We start from the raw sequence: 21834 nt of genomic DNA, 5'->3' as shown, positions 1-21834 counted from the left end.
TTATTATTTGTACCCCGCCCATAAGACTGGGTTGCACCAGCCACGCTGGGCAGCTCCCAATAGAATGTTAAAAACATGACAAAACATCAAACATTAAAAACTTCCCTAAACAGGGCTGCCTTCAGGTGTTCTCTAAAAGTCAGGTAGTTGTTTATTTCCTTGACATCTGACATCCGCAGGGTGGGCACCACTACCGAGAAGGCCCTCTGCCTGGTTCCTTGTAACCTCACTTCTCACAGTGAGCGAACCTCCAGTGTCTAGGCTGAAGGATGGGGGTGGAGACGCTGGGCCGAGGCCATTTACGGCTTTAAAGGTCAGCACCGACACTGTGAATTGTGCTTGGAAACATACTGGGAGCCAATGAAGATACTTCAGGACTGATGTTATATGGTCCCAGCGGCCGCTCCCAGTCACCAGTCTAGATGCCGCATTCTTGATTAGTTGTAGTTCCGGGTTACCTTCAAAGGTAGTCCCACGTAGAGTGCATTGCAGTAGTTCAAGTGGGATAACCAGGGCATGTACCATTCTGGTGAGACATTGCTCAGGCAGCTAGAGTCTCAGCTGGCATACCAAATGGAGCTGGTAGACAGCTGCCCTGGACCCAGAATTAACCTGCATTTCCATGGGCAGCTCTGAGTCCCAAATGACCCCCACAGTGTCACCTCATTCGGGGCCGGGAACCCCCCACACCTGCCCACCCCGTCCCCAAGAAACAGCACCTTCATCTTGTTGGGATTCAACCTCAATCTGTTATGAAATAAGTACAATAAGTTATGAAATAAATAAAAAATAATAATAATAAGGTGTTTTTTTAAAAAAAATGCAACACGAATAAATAAAAAATAGGTCGGTCCTGTTTGCAAGCTCAGTTACCACAAAAGGGTTAATCCTAACCTTTGAGTGCAACCTGAAAAGGTTATTAACCTGAGGTACCACTTTAGCTAATGGGGCCTCCTGGTGCTGCCGCGCCGCCACCGTGCGATTTCTGTTCTCATCCTGAGGTAAAGTTCTTAACCCGAGGTACTACTTCTGGGTTAGCGGAGTTTGTAACCCAAAGTGTTTGTAAACCGAGGTGTTTGTAACCCAAGGTACCACTGCATATAAATGGAATAAATAACAATGGTAATAATAATCCCCCTTCATGGATCACTGCCTTGCCGTGGCGAAGGGGCTTGAAGAACTCAGAGAAGCTATGAACTACGCCGAGCAGGGCACACAAGATGAACAGGTCATAGTGGAGAGTTTTGACCAAACGTGATCCACCTGGAGGAGGAACCGGCAAGCCACTCCAGTATCCTTGCCAAGAAAACTCCATGGACAAAGACAACAGGCATATAAAAGTTATGACGCTGGAAGATGAGCCCCTCAGGTCGGAAGGCGTCCAACATGCTACTGGGGAAGAGCGGAGGACAAGTACAAGTAGATCCAGAGCTGATGAAGCGGCTGGGCCAAAGCCGAAAGGACGCTCAGTTGCGGATATGCCTGGAAGCGAAAGGAAAGTCCAATGCTGTAAAGAAAAATATTGCATAGGAACCTGGAATGTAAGAACCATGAACCTGGGAAAGTTGGAGGTGGTCAAAAATGAGATGGCAAGAATAAATATTGACATCCTGGGCATCAGTGAACTAAAATGGACGGGAATGGGCGAATTCAGTTCGGATGACCATCACATCTACTACTGTGGGCAAGAAACCCGTAAAAGAAATGGAGTGGCCCTCATAGTCAACAAAAGAGTGGCGAAAGCTGTACTGGGATGCAATCTCAAAAATGATAGAATGATCTCGATACGAATCCAAGGCAGACCTTTTAACATCACAGTAATCCAAATTTATGCACCAACTACTGGTGCTGAAGAAACTGAAATTGACCAATTCTATGAAGACTTACAACACCTTATAGAAATGACACCAAAGAGGGATGTTCTTCTCATTATAGGGGACTGGAATGCTAAAGTAGGGAATCAAGAGATAAAAGGAACAACTGGCAAGTTTGGCCTTGGAGATCAAAACGAAGCAGGACAAAGGCTAATAGAGTTCTGTCAAGAGAACAAGCTGGTCATCACAAACACTCTTTTCCAACAACACAAGAGACGACTCTACACATGGACATCACCAGATGGGCAGCATCGAAATCAGATTGATTATATTCTCTGCAGCCAAAGATGGAGAAGCTCTATACAGTCAGCAAAAACAAGACCTGGAGCTGACTGTGGCTCAGATCATCAGCTTCTTATAGCAAAATTCAAGCTTAAACTGAAGAAAGTAGGAAAAACCACTGGGCCGGCAAGATACAATCTAAGTCAAATCCCTTATGAATACACAGTGGAAGTGAGGAACAGGTTTAAGGATTTAGATTTGGTGGATAGAGTGCCTGAAGAACTATGGATGGAGGCTCGTAACATTGTACAGGAGGCAGCAACGAAAACCATCCCAATGAAAAGGAAATGCAAGAAAGCAAAGTGGCTGTCCAACGAGGCCTTACAAATAGCGGGGGAGAGAAGGCAAGCGAAATGCGAGGGAGATAGTGAAAGATACAGGAAATTGAATGCAGATTTCCAAAAAATAGCAAGGAGAGACAAGAAGGCCTTCTTAAACGAGCAATGCAAAGAAATAGAGGAAAACAATAGAATGGGAAGAACCAGAGATCTGTTCAAGAAAATTGGAGATATGAAAGGAACATTTTGTACAAAGATTTCCATAATAAAAGACAAAAGTGGAAAGGACCTAACAGAAGCAGAAGACATCAAGAAGAGGTGGCAAGAATACACAGAGGAACTATACCAGAAAGAAATGGATGTCTCGTACACCCCAGGTAGTGTGGTTGCTGACCTTGAGCCAGACATCCTGGAGAGTGAAGTCAAATGGGCCTTAGAAAGCACTGCAAATAACAAGGCCAGTGGAAGTGATGGTATTCCAGCTGAACTATTTAAATTTTTAAAAGATGATGCTGTTAAGGTGCTACACTCAATATGCCAGCAAATTTGGAAAACTCAGCAGTGGCCAGAAGATTGGAGAAGATCAGTCTACATCCCAATCCCAAAGAAGGGCAGTGCCAAAGAATGCTCCAACTACCGCACAATTGCACTCATTTCACACGCTAGCAAGGTTATGCTTAAAATTCTACAAGGAAGGCTCAAGCAGTATGTGGATCGAGAACTCCCAGAAGTGCAAGCTGGATTTAGAAGAGGCAGAGGAACCAGAGACCAAATTGCAAACATGCGCTGGATTATGGAGAAAGCTAGAGAGTTCCAGAAAGACATCTACTTCTGCTTCATTGACTATGCAAAAGCCTTTGACTGTGTCGACCACAGCAAACTATGGCAAGTTCTTAAAGAAATGGGAGTGCCTGATCACCTCATCTGTCTCCTGAGAAATCTCTATGTGGGACAAGAAGCTACAGTTAGAACTGGATATGGAACAACTGATTGGTTCAAAATTGGGAAAGGAGTACGACAAGGCTGTATTTTGTCTCCCTGCTTATTTAATTTATATGCAGAATACATCATGCGAAAGGCTGGGCTGGATGAATCCCAAGCTGGAATTAAGATTGCCGGAAGAAATATCAACAACCTCAGATATGCAGATGACACAACCTTGATGGCAGAAAGTGAGGAGGAATTAAAGAACCTTTTAATGAGGGTGAAAGAGGAGAGCGCAAAATATGGTCTGAAGCTCAACATCAAAAAAACGAAGATCATGGCCACTGGTCCCATCACCTCCTGGCAAATAGAAGGGGAAGAAATGGAGGCAGTGAGAGATTTTACTTTCTTGGGCTCCATGATCACTGCAGATGGTGACAGCAGCCACGAAATTAAAAGACGTCTGCTTCTTGGGAGAAGGGCAATGACAGGCCTAGACAGCATCTTGAGAAGTAGAGATGTCACTTTGCCAACAAAGGTCCGTATAGTTAAAGCCATGGTCTTCCCAGTAGTGATGTATGGAAGTGAGAGCTGGACCATCAAGAAGGCAGATCGCCGAAGAATTGATGCTTTTGAATTATGGTGCTGGAGAAGACTCTTGAGAGTCCCATGGACTGCAAGAAGATCAAACACATCCATTCTTAAGGAAATCAGACCTGAGTGCTCACTGGAAGGACAGATCGTGAAGCTGAGGCTCCAGTACTTTGGCCACCTCATGAGAAGAGAAGACTCCCTGGAGAAGACACTGATGCTGGGAAAGATGGAGGGCACAAGGAGAAGGGGGCGACAGAGGACAAGATGGTTGGATAGTGTTTTCGAGGTTACCAGCATGAGTTTGACAAAACTGCGGGAGGTAGTGGAGGACAGAGGTGCCTGGCGTGCTCTGGTCCATGGGGTCACGAAGAGTCGGACACGACTAAACGACTAAACAACAACAACAACAAAATAATAATCATTTACAGATTGTGATATCAACCTTTTCGCATTTATACCCTACATAATCATTAGATCGGGATGCAGGTGGCGCTGTGGGTTAAACCACAGAGCCTAGGACTTGCCGATCAGAAGGTCGGCAGTTCGAATCCCCGTGATGGGGTGAGCTCCCGTTGCTCAGTCCCTGCTCCTGCCAACCTAGCAGTTCGAAAGCATGTCAAAGTGCAAGTAGATAAATAGGTACCGCTCCGGCGGGAAGGTAAACGGCGTTTCCGTGCGCTGCTCTGGTTCGCCAGAAGCGGCTTAGTCATGCTGGCCACATGACCTGGAAGCTGTACGCCGGCTCCCTCGGCCAATAAAGCGAGATGAGCGCCACAACCCCAGAGTCGGCCACGACTGGACCTAATGGTCAGGAGTCCCTTTACCTTTAATCATTAGATCATCAGGCGTCTGCACTAAATATCAGCAAAAGCATTACCAAACCATCAAATAAACCAACAGGTTTCTCAGCCCATCTTGAGTAAATGAAAACAGTTGCTCGAAAATTACACATTGTGTGGAGAAGGGTCAAGGGGAGGGGATGGGATGGCAAGAGGTCAACAAGTTCAGGCATCTCTGACATACCTCCACATCTTGTGCGCGCTTCATCATTTCAATGATCATGTAGGCACCGATGGAATGGCCAATGAGCACAAGCTTCACATCTTTTGGTACATTCTTTCGAATAAAGCTCAACTTGTGTTCTATTTGTCCACGAAGTCCAAAGCCATCATTTAGTTTATTAACATCCGTTTCTGCAAAGAACCCCAAAACATATTTCATTTCCTTCGCTTTGAAAAGGTTTAATCTCATTCATTCTAGCTTCTTACGACCATTCTTTGAAAAGACAGCCAAAACTTTTCGCAACTTATTTTAAGATGACATTAGCGGTGATGGGTGATTGATTAAGGAACCAAACGACCAAGTTCTCTTGAGAAAGGCCAACTTTATGCCATGGGATTCCATGTACAACAAGGGTGCCCTCCATCAAGAGCGGACTACAACTGCCATCGGCGTCAGCTAGCGCGGCCAATGGTCAGGGATAAGAGTCGCCATAGTCCAAAACTTGTGGAAGGCACCATATTGGCTACCTCTGACATACAACATTACCTAAAATTATGGCAGCTCCATGCTATGACTTCTCCCCCACATGGAATTACATTCCATGGAAGGGCATATATAGGGCTTTAAAAGCTGACTTACGAACTCTCTCCTTGTTCCCGAGGAAAACTCTCACCCACCTTTAGTAATGCTCACAAAGGAAATACCCAGTGTGTTATAATGGATGGAATTCTGAGCAAGAGTGGCTGGGGAAAACCAGACAGATGGGTGGGGTAGAAATAAATTATATTATTATTATTATTATTATTATTATTATTATTATTATTATTATTCTGCTATTAAGACCCAGGTTCATATCTCCACTATGCCGTAAACCTCACAGAGTGTAATAAGGGCTAGCCACCAATTCTTATGGGTGGATTGGTGGTTGTGGGGTGGGGTGGGGGGCATGGAGGAAACTGTTTAAAGGTCTCTTTAAATTTGAAGGTTCATTATTGTTCCACAAGATGTGTATTTCTTTAAAGGCCAATTGGGTATGTTATATAAAAGGGTGTCGCTGTGGATTAAACCACAGAGCCTAGGGCTTGCCGATCAGAAGGTCAGCGGTTCGAATCCCCGTGATGGGGTGAGCTCCCGTTGCTCGGTCCCTGCTCCTGCCAACCTAGCAGTTTGAAAGCACGTCAAAGTGCAAGTAGATAAATAGGTACCGCTCCGGCGGGAAGGTAAATGGTGTTTCCGTGCACTGCTCTGGTTCGCCAGAAGCGGCTTAGTCATGCTGGCCACATGACCCAGAAGCTCTCATGTCCAATAAAGCAAGATGAGCGCCGCAACCCCAGAATCATCCGCTACTGGACCTAATGGTCAGGGGTCCCTTTACCTTTATGGTATATAAAGAGCAGCATGTAGCTTTCTCAGTATCCTGGGGAATGGGTCATGCTTATTGATATATTGTAATTTAGTGTAAAATGAGTTTTTGTATTTGTTATTAAAACCTAGCAAAAGTTATGTTGTGTTTCTTGAATGTGTGGTCTCCCCAGCATGTTCTCTGCAGCGCAACAAATCTGCAAAATAGCCAACAGAAACTACATAACCTGCCCTGAGATGACTTGCTGCAACCAGTTGTACAGGTCTGCCTGTGATAAAATTTTTGGAACTTTAATACCATATTCAGCACATGAAGAAATATAAAGTCAATTATAATTATGATCATCCATCAGCACAAGCGTTTCTACTTGGAATGATCTCCCTTCTCTTTCCCCCCATGGGCTGTTCAGGGGATTCTCCTGGTCATCCATAGGCAATGGGGGGCACAAGAGGAGAAGGGAGAAGCCCTGTTGTTCTAGCACAACTATCTAACAGAATCGGGGCCCATGTTTGCTTTCACGACCATCTCCTGCATGAAAGAAGCCACCCTCGACTATACCTCTGGATTTTTTAAAACAACAACAACAGTGGTATACAAAATATAACTTTTGGGTATAAAATATTTGTTTCAATATTGTCTTCTAATGACTGGTTTTCAGTTTAAACCTTCAGCAAAGGAAGTGAGGTTCCTACAGGAAGAGCTCCGAGCAGGCCAATTAACGCAGTTATTAAAGCTGTTCATTGTCACATCGCGGCGGTATTTATGTCTTGTTAAAGGAATACTGGCAAAGTGGATAAGGACATGGAGAAAAAGAAGTATAAGAATGCACACACCCGCCTCAAAATGAGAAGCAACATTTCATCTACAAGGCTTTAAACAGGTAATGGAAATGAAAAGGTTAGTTCTGGGCCTAAGGCTGAAACATTGTTTTCAAACTAATGTCTATTTTTAGTCCAAGTTGCTTCATTTAAAAAAAAAGTCTATTCCATAGCCTTGTCATGAACACGAATTTGCTGACCACCTAATTCAGGGTTTCCCAAACCTGGGCTTCCAGCTGTTTTTGGACTACAACTCCCATCATCCCTAGCTAGCAGGATCAGTGGTCAGGGGGTGATGGGAACTGTAGTCCCAAAACAGCTGGAGACCCAAGTTTGGGAAGCCCTGATAATTTATCCCATTCAAAGTATACGGACAGTATGAAACATGATACATAAGATCCATTGAGTCACGGAAGATAACAATTTCCGTACATGCTTTAATGATGACAAATCTCACCCATCCTCTTTTGCTTGATCAACCCAGCAATATCATTTAGCTGAATGATACATAGTTCAGCCATACAATCAGATATTTAGGTAAAAAAGGAGTTTTAAGCTGCAGCCCTGTGCAATAATTTTTGCAAGCTATTTCCCCCAAATTGCAGTTGTGTATACCGCTTTTACGGAGATTCACCTTTTTACACATTCTGCATCACAGAATTCGGAGAAGCGTGAAGTTCAAAGGAGAGCTGGTCTTTTGGTTTGTGTCTTGGTTCAGGAACTGCACCTTTGAGGAGTTCATATTTAGATGCAAACTGTCCCTAGTCAGGAGACAAGCAGATTCTGGACTAGGATTTCCATCTGTTTTGGAATGGGCAGCACTCCCCTTGAAGAACCAGGCTGTATTTAACTAACCATTGTTTCAATTATTGAATGTTGATTAATTTCTATCTATCATCATGGGGCAGTTGGTTGGGGACTAGGACAGAATTTTCAATCAACTTTTTAAAACCCCCTACAGATATCTGCGGACAAGGTATGAAAGCACTGTGTTTTAGATTAACCCTGAGACCTTATAAAAGCCTCCCCACCCTTGGGAAATGTTCCTGTGACTTCCAATATAAACACCCACTTCATTAGTGTTTATTGGGGTAATTACTTTTGGTAAAAGTATCCTCTACAAATAAACGAACATGTGCTCAGGATTCTCAAACAGGGTGCTAAGAGAATTGTTTACTGCTGAAGGTAGACCTTAAGTTTACCAACCTCTGTTATCGACAATAAACTTCAGTTTGCGATATTGGTGACAACTGTTCAGCACCAATAGCTAACGTAAACAAGGAGATTCGAAATTGATAGTACTCCTTTGGATTTATATAGGCAGCTTTCTTTGTGTACTCAAAGGACTTGGATTAACTCAGCATTCCATACAATGATAGATAGTAGCTCATATTATTATATATTATCACTGTATTATAATTATTCACTGGAGAATTTGTGCTTTTGAATTATGGTGCTGGAGGAGACTCTTGAGAGTCCCATGGACTGCAAGAAGATCAAACCTCTCCATTCTTAAGGAAATCAGCCCTGAGTGCTTACTGGAAGGACAGATCATGAAACTGAGGCTCCAATACTTTGGCCACCTCATGAGAGGAGAAGACTCCCTGGAAAACACCCTGGTGTTGGGAAAGATGGAGAGCACAAGGAGAAGGGGACAACAGAGGACGAGATGGTTGGATAGTGTTCTCGAAGCTGCCAGCATGAGTTTGACCAAACTGCGGGAGGCAGTGGAAGACAGAAGTGCCTGGCGTGCTCTGGTCCATGGGGTCACGAAGAGTCAGACACGACTAAACGACTAAACAACAACAATATAATTATTTCATTTATTAATAGCTTCGCATGAGGCATGCAGAAACAAATTACATTGTGACTATCTAGGTTACCCAATTAGCTCATGGCTGAAATTTGAACAGAGGAGATCTGGATCTCAGTACATGCGCTACATACCAGCTCTGGCAAATCAAATGATAAGGCTTGTGCAAGTACTTAGGCAACCAAGAGCTAAGGCAACATTACAATGTGGCTGTTTACAATGGTTCCCTTGCGAAAGCAGCCTCAGGATGAGATGATCAGCACAGAATGAGCAGGAGAGGAACCTGTGATTTAACCCTGTTACCAGCATTCATCTCAAGTTCTCTCCATCAAATGCTCCATCTCACCCTTGGCATGCAACTGTGGGCAGGGGAGAAAATGTTTCAAAGGAAAATGGGACTTGCTAGGGAAAGTGTCACGCACTCTCTCCCCTCCCTTTCAACTGCAAATGTCTGCTCCTCATAAAGTGCTCTGTGAAGGTGAAACAGCCATGAGGTCCAGCTACACAGCCATATTCTCACATTGGCTGACACTCAAAGGCTCCTCGTCAGGCAAGTCAGCTCATTCCTATTTTTATTATGATTACAAGCAAGATCATAGGCGCCGACTCCATGGGGCCTGAGGGGGCCCGAGCCCCCTGAAAAATTCGTTTGGGGGGGCTCTGCCCCCCCAATAATTTAAGAAAGTTATTAGTTTCGCGCACTGCTTCCCTGCGAAAGCGGGCGGAGGCGGCGAAGCGGCGGCAAGATCTAGGCTGCCCGGGGAGCCGCGCCGCGGCCGGGCGGGCGGGAGTCCCCTCGGGGGTCGGGGGCTGCCTGCCCTCGCCTCGCTCCTCCACGGCCTCCGCCCGGGATGCTGCCGCCCGGCCCTCGCAGTGCCGGCGAAACCCCGAGGCGCTCCTCGCTCACGCTGGCGCGGCTGCCCATGGCCCGCCCGCCCGGCCCGCCCTCGCCCCTCCCGGCCTGCCAGCGCCGCCCCCTTTCTCGGGAAGGGAGAATCCGCCGCAGCTGGCCAGAAGGGGGAAAGCCGAGGCGAGACAACCTCCCGTTGATCATTCGCTTAGAAAACTTCCCGGGGCAGGACCCCGGTATGGGCCCCCCCAATATTTTTTATAAGTCGGCGCCCCTGAGCAAGATGGTGGGGGTAGAAAGAGAAACAATTTTAAAACTGAGCTAATCATAAAGGTAAAGGGACCCCTGACCTTTAGTCCAGTCGCGGACGACTCTGGGGTTGCGGCGCTCATCTCGCTTTATTGGCCGAGGGAGCCGGCGTACAGCTTCTGGGTCATGTGGCCAGCATCACTAAGCCGCTACTGGAGAACCAGAGCAGTGCACGGAAACGGTGATTACCTTCCCGCCGGAGTGGTACCTATTTATCTACTTGCACTTTGACTTGCTTTTGAACTGCTAGGTGGGCAGGAGCAGGGACCGAGCAACAGAAGCTCACCCAGTCGCGGGGATTTGAACCGCCGAACGTCTGATTGGGAAGCCCTAGGCTCTGTGGTTTAGACCACAGACTACATAAGCAGTAACAAATGCTGTGAGGTTAAATAGAAACAGCTCAGCTCAAGTGAGTGCAGGTTCCACCACAAACGGCTTCCAAAGAAGATTAGACACCTCTCGTGTAATGTTGACCAAACTATTCTTACTTATGTCCTTTCTGCCGGCCTTCTGCCCTCAAAAATCTCATATATCTTTTTCAAAAGGCTTCAAGCCAATAATATAATAATAATAATATATTGTCCAGACCGGGCTTTTTTTTTCCAGCCGGAACTCACCAGAACCAGGAGTGCCACCTTGGCCCTGCAACCATGGGAGCCCATGGCTGTGGGCGCCATGCGGTGTGCGTAGCCCTGGCGCCAAAATTTGTGGGTGCCTGGCGCCTTCATAGGGAATTTTGTGGGTGCCTGGGCCCCAGGGATCCGGTACCTATGACCAGAACTCAGTTCTGGCAGCTCTCAGGTGGGCACTATTGCCATTATAAGGGAACCTCTTTTTCTATAAAAACAGCACTGTGTCCAGATCAGATTAACTCTTACTAGTTTAGCGATGTTACTCCCATAGAGGGTGTTTTCACCATTACAACATGGGAAGACAAACAATATGCGAAGGAAAAGCCTTCCTGAGTAACCACTTCAAGGCAATAAATCTGTTGCCTCAGATTTTTTATTTTTTTAAATATGTTAATCGTGCTTCCTTTATATCATTTATCTGCCCAGAAAGCAGATAAGTACAGGAATTCCTTACTAAGGACCTGGTCTAGCAAGATGGGGGCAGCCACCAGAGAATGAAATTAACAATAATTAAAAAACAAACCACACAGCTAAGATGCAATTATATGTCATTTCTCAATCTTAGTACCTCCACGTGAAAAGAATAATTCTCATTTGGTATCTCATTACATAGGTACCTTGCCAGAGGAGTTATTTAAACCAGCTGGATGAGAGAGAAAAAAGAAAATAAATTATCTCCTAGCTTCAGCTCCTGAATCTGACTTTGGTATTCAAGGTTCAGTAGGAATTCAGTTTATTTATTATCCTATGTAATTCCTTTAGGAACCATCCAGTGTTCTTGTTCTTTCTCTCTCTCCCTGCTCCCCCTCACCCCCTGGCTAGACTAACATAAGCATGCCCCTGTTTTAGCAAAGAATTTGTATCTTGGGTATCCAACGATATTGTTTATTATTCAGATGTGTAATATATTTTTTTCATGAGCAATTATCTCCAACATATATACCTATCTACACCCACACCCACAGTGTGTGTGTGTGTGTGGTCATTCTCACCCTGTCCCTAAGAAATCTTGTTAGAATAGAGGAAATGCAATATGAAACAAGGCATAAAGTTGTATTCCAAGGTAACAGATAAGTGCATAAGTGTGAGGATGGAGTTTTACCAACTATTTCAACTCCACAACACCAGCTGAAATGGTCACAAATATCATGATACCCACAAATTACTTTAAGGGGGAACTTAAAGACCATTATTATTATTATTATTATTATTATTATTATTATTATTATTATTATTATTATTACTCCAGCTTTTCCCCTGATAGGGACTCAAGGTGGCTTGCGGATAAAAACAAACAGCTGAAAACCTAGAAGAAAACAATAATTTAAAAACAATAAAGCACTGATACAATAAAAGAGAGAGACTTTTAAAAACACACACATAATTACAATAAAAACAGCACGGCACTAGTCTTTTCATTAAAAGTTGCCCATTCCCACAAGTCTGTTGGAAAAACAAGGTCTTCACCTGCCAGAAGAGGGACAACAAGGAGGGAGCCAGTCTAGTTTCTCTGCGGAGAGAATTCCATTATCTGAGAGCAGCCCTTGCAGCACCTCCTGCCATTGTCTGAAGCAAACGTGATCAACTTTGTGCTGCTATCTTGCTTTCTGATTCTTGCTTTTTACCCACTACAAAAGCAAATGGATAGCACAAACAGGTAACCACATTACGGCACTTAATTTTGGGAACCGAAGCTTACTAACTCAAGAATTAGCAAATTATATAGTCCAGGCTTGTCAAACTTCCAAGAGACCACGATCTACTCCTACTATAACAAAATTGACCAAAATTGTTGAGCTTTTTTAGAAAGTCAAAGTTGTTGAGCTCTTTTGGCAAATCATAGTAGTTGTTGTTGGGGAGGGGGGAGGGGTCCTGCGATCTCCCGCAATCTGTCACAGGCACCCCACAATCTACCTGCTGGCCGTCCCTGATATAGTCCATCTGAGTTGCTTTTTTAAAAAAGTGTCTGGGAAAATAACTGGTGTGTCCCCCTTACCCCAAATACTAGTGTTTTATTTTGTGGTTGTCCATTTTGCTCAAGTTCAAACTCAGAATCTGGGGACTATCCTGCAGTGTGGTGAACCAGTGTGGTGTAGTAGTTAAGAGCGGTGGACTCGTAATCTGGGGAACAGGGTTCGTGTCTCTGCTCCTCCACATGCAGCTGCTGGGTGACCTTGGGCTAGTCACACTTCTCTGAAGTCTCTCAGCCCCACTCACCTCACAGAGTGTTTGTTGTGGGGGAGGAAGGGAAAGGAGATTGTTAGCCGCTTTGAGACTCCTTAGGGTAGTAATAAAGCAGGATATCAAATCCAAACTCTTCTTCTTCTAGTGATAGATAAAGAGACACAAGTGTGGATGTGATGGTGGAGGGAACACCAGGAGAATTGCTTTTGGGGGAGAGACAAGATCGCCTGTGTGTATGAAATGAAATATGACAAGAGATAATCTAGAATAAACTGTTTAAAAAGACTAATCGACATAAGAATCTGCAATGAAGACAATCAAGCAGATCTGTCTTTGGATTTATGCATGGATGGATTTGCAAGTAGGGCACCTTAGTCAAGAAAAAAAAAGGCAATTCTGAATTAGGCATATTTCTAGAAACTGTAAGAATATCACTTCACATTCCTTAAGACGCAATGCGAGATGTGAAAAGAAACACATCATAGATTTGCAGTAGTGGCTGATCTTTAAAAGGCTCCTTTAATATGCATAACTGCATGCTATGCATAATCCATTTAAAATGTCTAAATGTGTAACAGCTTTGGAGAAGGTGCAAGCAAGACAAAGCTAAGAAAAGAAAATGGTTTGGAGAAGTGGTGGATCTCTTGGTCTGGGTAGCCCACAACGTGCAAGTAAGTTAGCCACACATTTTCTGGAACAGAAGAATACTGGCGTGGTTGATCTTCCAAAAATGGTCCTCACAGTTACGCTCAGATATACTAATGCAGAAGCATATCATAGCACCAGTGCTGCTTCTTACAATCAACATCCTGAGAGCATATTCTGATTAAGGGATGCCTCTCAGTCTGCCATTTAGCACTTCTGATGGAAATACAGTGGTGCCTCGCAAGACGAAATTAATTCGTTCCGCAAGTTTTTTCTTCTTGCGAGTTTTTCGTCTTGCGAAGCACGGTTTCCCATAGGAATGCATTGAAAATCAATCAATGCGTTCCTTTGGAGACCGTCCGGGGACAGAGGGGAAGCGCCGCGCGCCTTCCCCTCTGTCCCCGGAGATTGCGGGGCTGGCAACGGGGAGAAGTGATCTTCTCCCCGCCGCCCCTTGCTTCAAAAGAGGTCCGGGGACAGCGGGGAAGACGCGCTGCGCTTCCCCGCTATCCCCGGAGCTTGCGGGGCAAGCTTCGTTTCGCGAAGCAAGCCCATAGGGAAATGCGTCTTGCGAAGCGGCTAAGAAAACGAAAAACTCCTTCGTCTAGCAAGTTTTTCGTCTTCCGAGGCGTTCGTCTTGCGGGGTACCACTGTACATTTAATCTGGCTTTGGTAAAAAGACGCCGATAAGTTGGTACAGGCAGGTCCATTATAATTTAGCTGCACAATCAGAACGAATTTCAGGAACCAAAAAAGCCGTATTGAAAAATATGACTTTTGAGACATCAAAAATGGCAACCCGGCATTCCACTTTGGTGACTGTAACCCTGGTTTAAGGAGCCATTTGGTGCTCCTTAAATTATATATCTGAGTTTCTAACACTGCCTTAAGGGCTTGTTGTCCTAATGTGAACACATATATGTTACTTTAAAGCAGGAGTGCTGGGGGTGTTTAAAAAAACGGGGGGGGGGGGGGGCGATTTCTTTCCTATGGCTGCATCCTGTCCACAGCAAGTTTCCTTAAGCCCCATGGACTTCAGTGGGATTAAAGCAGTTTAACCATATTAAAACTGGAGCCTGTGCAAAGTCCTCAACCTACTTCCCCTCTTGGTGGCAGGCCTATGGTAAACATTATGCTAATGTTTACATGCGATTTACAGACCTCAATGGCAGTTCTGCATGCCTGACACTGAAATAATTTTACCACGTCGATTACAATAAATAAATCTTAAACAGATGGACACGCAAACAAAAGCAGAAAAATATATGAAAAAATGCACAAATGAAGGCCCGTAGCATTTTGCAGGCTGTTTGCTTCCACACATTCTACTTGGGACAAAAATGTTTGCCCGCTTCCTTAAAAATAGACATCTGGACATGAAGTCCAACAAGAAAGTGAAATAATGATGCGTTATGAGTATTTGCACTTTGAAGTGTCCCTTTAACCTTCCGAAGGGAGGGGCAAACTGCCCAGCAAACGCTGAAGCATCAAGATGGACAAAAACGACCGTGCTGAGATAGTTCCTGAGACACACAAGGGAAAACAACCAGTTCCTCTACACACACATTGATGTGGGATACCTCAATGTTGACGAATATCTTACAAAATGCTCAAAGTGAATCATTGCTTCTTGCAGACGGTTCTATAAACAGGAAGCTCACCCTCTGAACTGAAATAGCAGAAGTATTTTGCAGGGAAAATCTGCCCCCCCCCAATATATTTGTGGCACACAGTATGTAAAAAAAAAAAAGTAGGCCTTTAAAAAAAAAATAATAATAAGATACACCAATTGCTAAAGTATCAAGAATAGCACCGTCAGAATCTGAAAAAGAAACCTGACGAATGAATGTGCTGCAGGTAAGCTTCAGCAGTTTATTTTAAGCTGCATGGGCAGGGATTGCCATATTGTGCTTATAATATAATAATATTATATTAATTTTACCTGCCTTTAGTTTCGCCCAATTCTCCAATCTCTTAAGGTCATCCTGAATCTGATTTTATCTACTGAAGTATTAGCTACCCCTCCGAGTTTGGTGTCTTCTGCAAATTTAAGAAGCAACTTCTCAACCCCTTCATCCAAGTCATTTATACAGATGTTCAAGAACACCAGCCCCAGGACAGAACCCTGCAGCACTCCACTTGCCACTTTTTTCCAGCATACTGACAAACCACTCTTCAAGCTCAGTCAGTCAACCAGCTACAAATCCACCTAACAATAACATCATCCAGCCCACACTTTACCAGCTTCTCCTTAAGTATTATCATGGGGGACTTCGTTCAAAGCCTTACTGAAATCAAGATATGTTATATACACAGCATTCCCCTGATCTACCAAGTTCATATTAAAAAAAAAGAAAATGAGATAGGTCTGGAAAGACTTGTTTTTGAGAAACCCATGCTAGCTCTTCATAATCACAGCACCCTTTTCTAATTGTTCACAGACCAACTGTTAAATCATCTATCCTAGGGCCAGGGCTTTTTTTCAGCTGCAACTCATCAGAACTCAGTTCTGGCACCTCTCAGGTAGGCAACCATTGCCATTATAGGGGAAAAAAGAGAGGTATTCATGGTGAGTTCTGGCACCTCTTTTTCTAGAAAAATAGCACTCCCTAGGACCTTTATTACGGGACCCGGGTGGCGCTGTGGGTAAAAGCCTCAGCGCCTAGGGCTTGCCGATCGAAAGGTCGGCGGTTCGAATCCCCGCGGCGGGGTGCGCTCCCGCTGCTCGGTTCCAGTGCCTGCCAACCTAGCAGTTCGAAAGCACCCCCGGGTGCAAGTAGATAAATAGGGACCGCTTACTAGCAGGAAGGTAAACGGCGTTTCCGTGTGCTGCTCTGGCTCGCCAGAACAGCAATGTCATGCTGGCCACGTGACCGGACAGCGCTGCCCCCCGGCCTCTTCAGTGTCTCCGGACAGCGCTGGCCCCCGGCCTCTTCAGTGAGATGGGCGCACAACCCTAGAGTCTGTCAAGACTAGCCCGTACGGGCAGGGGTACCTTTACCTTTACCTAGGACCTTTATTAGTATTGAGGTCAAGCTGAAACAGTTGGTAGTTGCCCGGGTCCTTCCCCACCCATCCGATTTCTGAAGATCAGACAACATTTGCCCACCTCTACTCTGCAGGGACTTCACTTGTTCTCCAGGAATTCTCAAACACAGAGGCTCTGAGATGACGCCTGCAAGTTCCTTAGTAGCTAGGTGTTCCCTCACCACTTCTTCTCCGATCCTGGGCTGTAACTCTCTCTCTCTCTCTCTCTCTCTCTCTCTCTGCATCATTTATTCTATTATGAGTAGATTGTGCACTGCTTTCCTTTTGGGTGAAGACAGAGGCAATTCCGTCTTCTCTCTGTCACCCAAAAACATTTATTTATCTTCTCCACAGAAGACCTACTTCTTCCTTCTTCCTCCTGTTTCGAACATAGCCAGCCCCTTTTTATTAACATTTTAAACTTTTCATTTGAACTTTAGCCTGTCTGACCTTCTCCCCGAAAGTGTTGATTACTTGTTTATAGTCTTCATTTATGATTTTCTCCTTCCATTTCCTCTGCATGCCCCTTTTAAATCCCAGCTCATTTGAAAGTTCCTTATACAGCCACGCGGGTTTATTTAGATGCCTCCCACTTTTCTTCCTTAGTGGAATTGTTTGTGACTGTGCCTTCAATATTTCACCTTTAGGGAACTTCCATTCATGATGACCTCCCTTCTTTTAAAGTATTTTTAATCAGTAGTTCCTTAAGCTTTTTGAAATCCGTTTTCTCTAAATTCACCTGACTACACTCAGCTTTCCCTTTCCTCTGTGACACTTAAAAAACAACACCCCGTAATACACTGGTTGTAATGGACAAAACTACAGGATATAAAAAAGAACTTGGTGTTTATAAGATTATAAAAAAGAAGCTGTTCAGAGGTATCTGCACATTGAGTCAAGCAAACTAAACCTTAGGAAAACTTATGAGTCAAAGTGTCAATATTGGGCACCGAAAAGGAAAAAACAACATTTAAAGATTTTGCTAATGTTTACTCAGCATGTATAGATTGTTTGTTTTTAAGCAGGATAACAGAATGTTGGCAAGTTCCTTTCTCCCCTGCCATCCTAAATAATGTAATACAAGCACACGTGTACACACACAGAACTTTAGTGATGTGTATAAAAATACAACTAATATAACCTATAGCTCCATAACTAGCATTCTATGTGCAATAACACATGTTGCCGGTGAAGCTAGAAGATGCATTTGGGACAGAAACTGGTAACTGGCTGTAACTTGCTAGTGGCGGAAAATTATTGTTATTCAATCAATCAATCAATCAATCAATCAACTTCAGAGTTTGAGGCTAAGTAAATACACACGCACTGCTTAAATTATTCCAAAGGGAATAATTAAAGAACTGGTTAAGGAAAGGGTGCCGAGAAGCTTTAAACCAACAGCCACTTAAAAAAAATCACATTCTGCCGCTGAATTTCCAGCAAATTACTATCCTAATTATTTGAAAAAAAATGTTGAACAAAGAGGTTCCATTGCATCTTTAGATACATTTGAACACACCTTCGTTAGCTAAGCAGCGAAATTACACTTTGTAGGTTGGTTGTTCTCAATACAACAGGATACAATTATTCCTAAATTTCTTTTGTCCCCCTTCCCCAAAGCCCTTTACTGGTGGTCAAGTTCTGTGGTGTGCTGTGAACTGGAAGATTGTTCAGTTACACATGAGATCTCTTCTAACAGTCAGGCCACCAGCCACGGAGGCTGCTTATCAGTTTTCCTCAGCCCTTTTATGCGCTCAGTAGATGTTATAATCAAGTTTCTAGAGCCCAATAATGGAAAGCATTAGGAGGAATTGGAACATTTAGCAATACATACAGTCTGTGTGATGCAATAATCTCCCATGAGTTACTAAAATCTTGTACGCAAGAAAGCCACCATTAAAAACTGATCTCCGGCAGATTGTTCTTCTTTGGCAATCACTTGTAGCCGAGTAAGATTGTCTTCCATGAACATGGTCTTAACAGTGTGTCCATAGCTGACTGTGGAGGCCAATTCTGGATCCACACGTCCTTCCACAGTGGGAACATAGGTTTCCGGGCGGGAGATGATCACCTTGAGGGTTTGCCAAGCGTGCCTTCCTCTTAGCACATTTCTCCCTTTCGTCCTGAGTTCGAGCGTCTTCAGAGCCCATGACACTTTCTCTAATTGGAGCGCTTGCAGGCCAGAGTTTCCCAGTTGGTGTTTATACTACATAACCTATGGTACGCAACCAACAAGAAAACTGAAAAACTACAACACAACCTAGAAACTAGTTCTAATAGTTATTTTTCCCTTCTGCTGCTGCAACATAACAACAACAGCATTAATATTATCCTGCCCATTTGGTTGGGTTGCCCCAGCCATGAACATATCAAGGCTCTCCAGGTTGCCAAATGCCTTGCTCCAAGGAAAAGGACCCCAGAAGACATGTGGTCATTCTGGAAATGGCAATGGGTGAGGTTGACTCCCATGACTGCCTGCTCTGCTGCCACTTTGCCAAAGTTGATGAACTACTCAGGCAGCATGGAGGACAGCCCTTCAGTCAACCACTGCCTATTTTGCCAGAGTGTTATTGACTGCCATTTTCCCCTTTGCAGGTATTATGTGGGTAGGCAGAGGAAGGAAGCTTATAGAAAATGCTTGTGCACACCCATTCTTGTGCTTTTAAAGTCACAAGTCGAGCAAAGAGTGGAAATATATAAGGCTACACTCAAGTTCTCCTCCTCTGAGAGCACCTCAAAGCTTTTGTCCCTGAACAGTTCTACCACCAAAAAAGGAAAGGTCATTTTAAGGCAATTATTTCCACACTGAGGTATTTTTCGAGGACTGACACAACTGATAAACACACACAAACCCACCTAAAAGTGAAAGTCACATGAAAATTTTGCTTGAGGTCAATGTATCGTGCTTTTCTACACTGTGTGGGGTCATGGGCTTACCGGCAAACATTAATTCTCAAGATCTGCTAATAGTTTGAAGCCTAGGGGGTGTCTCTCCCCCCCACCGCCTCCCAGTGCCAAAGTGCTAATGTTTGCCTTAGAGCCTGACATTTGACCACAATGATTAGCAGCAATTTGACTAAAATATCATGAGGTATTGGGTTTCACTTGTCAGCCTTGAAGCCACAGGAGGAAGAGTTCAGGTGCAAAAAGCCAAGCGGTAAAGAAAAAAAAAAGCTAATGTCAAATATTAGCGCTTCGCTTCAGAAACTGGATCTCATAAGTGGTTTGAACAAGACACTAGTTCTGAGAGTTTCACAGATTCTAGCAACAACAGTAAGTTAATACCAACTGTCTAAGTAGTGAGCAAATTCAGTCAGTCTCATGTTTAGATATTATTCTGAACATCTGAAGTCAGCTCTGCATGGGGAAGTTTTTAATGTTTGATGTCTTATTGTGTTTAAATTTGTTGGAAGCCACCCATAGTGGCTGGGGTAACCCAGTCAGACAGGTGGCATATAAATAAATTATTACTACTACTACTACTACTACAGTACATTTGAGGGTTTTTTCTAATGTTTTCCCCACCACTGCAGCTTTGCACTATCTTTGACAGAAAACTGTCTAGGAAACAGCAAGGATATATTCAAATTTTGTTTAAAAGCAATTTGATCAATATAGTGGTACCTCGGGTGAAGAACTTAATTCGTTCCAGAGGTCCGTTCTTAACCTGAAACTGTTCTTAACCTGAAGCACCACTTTAGCTAATGGGGCCTCCCGCTGCTGCCGCCGCTGCACAATTTCTGTTCTCATCCTGAAGCAAAGTTCTTAACCCAATTTCTGGGTTAGCGGAGTCTGTAACCTGAAGTGTATGTAACCTGAAGCGTATGTAACCCGAGGTACCACTGTACTTCACTTTCTCGTAGAAGGTATCTACCAATTCAAACATTCAAGTTATACAGTGTAGGCATTCATGTATGCTTTCAGACTGTAAGCTAGACTTCAGCAGGCAAGGACATTTCCAACCCAGAGTCGGAAATGTTGAAACTTTAGTAACTCGACAATATTGTTCTTTGAATGTTCTGTCTTCTCTGAATGTACCGTGTATAAGACACACCCATGTATAAGACGAACCCTATTCTTCTGAACCCAAAATTAAGAAATCGGGCTAGAACCGGAACCCATGCCAAAGCCCGAACCTGAACCCAGGGCCACCCACGCCAGAGCCCAAACCCAAGCCTAGACCGCCCGAACTTGAACCCCTGTGCATTCACTAACTGTGTACAGTGGTACCTCTGGTTAAGTACTTAATTCGTTCCAGAGGTCCGTTCCTAACCTGAAACTGTTCTTAACCTGAAGCGCCACTTCAGCTAATGGGGCCTGCTGCTGCCGCCGTGCCTCCGCCGCACGATTTCTGTTCTCATCCTGAAGCAAAGTTCTTAACCCGAGGTACTATTTCTGGGTTAGTGGAGTCTGTAACCTGAAGCGTATGTAACCTGAAGTGTCTATAACCCGAGGTACCACTGTATAAGACAACCCCCAATTTTTAACTAATTTTTTTTTAGCAAAAAAATCTGTCTTACACACAGAAAAATACTATATACTGGCTGTAGATGATCATTGCATGTGTGTATCAATCGTAGCTGATCACTGTATTTATAAAAATCCCTCTCATGTTAAACCCCCCCCCCCACCTCCTTTCATATTTTATGTTTTGCCTTCTACTGCCAAATGTCTGGCTTGGCTGACCTGCGCCAGTAATTTGAGTCTATCTGTGCTGTATGAAGTTTGACATGATGCTTTGCTTTGCTGCTGCTCTTTTAGCTGTGGCATGCAGCCGCTTGGATTACACAAGCTGACATGCATTGATTATACATGTCTAACATGCAAGCCTTGGGGCTTGAATTAGACTTTCAAGTTCACTGCAGCCAAGAGCCTACTACTTTCTCATGGGTCAGCGGCAAACACAAGCTGATGGAGCCCACAGCTAGGAAACTCTGTAGATAGCCATGCGAAAATGGATTTGCATGGTTATACCCGTTTTGAAAATCTACAGAACACACACAGATCTAGGAAGGAAAGAGAATTCTCCTACAAGCTGGCGCAGTTACTGTTTGTGGGTTCTCATAATCTTGTTGCTATTTACATTTCTGTCATTCCTTCAAGACGCAAAAAGGTATCTGCACTTCCAAATAAGTATTCCCCCCGCCCCAAGATGGTATACAGTGGTACCTAGGGTAAAGTACTTAATTCGTTCTGGAGGTCCGTTCTTAACCTGAAACTGTTCTTAACCTGAAGCACC

At 44.1% G+C, this 21834-nt stretch overlaps 1 protein-coding gene across 1 annotated transcript in view; it reads right to left on the bottom strand.

Annotated features, from left to right (window-relative positions):
• The window catches only part of LDAH (lipid droplet associated hydrolase), a 98211-nt gene that overhangs the window by 64505 nt on the left and 11872 nt on the right, over positions 1–21834 (bottom strand). The window contains exon 4 of the mRNA XM_028722338.2: positions 4976–5145. Coding sequence (XP_028578171.2) covers positions 4976–5145 — 170 coding nt within the window. The remainder of the gene's footprint in view (positions 1–4975; positions 5146–21834) is intronic.

Source organism: Podarcis muralis, chromosome 3 (assembly GCF_964188315.1).
Source record: "Podarcis muralis chromosome 3, rPodMur119.hap1.1, whole genome shotgun sequence".
NCBI classification, from domain to species: domain Eukaryota; kingdom Metazoa; phylum Chordata; class Lepidosauria; order Squamata; family Lacertidae; genus Podarcis; species Podarcis muralis.
The sequence above is the reverse complement of the archived record's forward strand: the minus strand, read 5'-3'. Positions and strand labels throughout refer to the sequence as shown.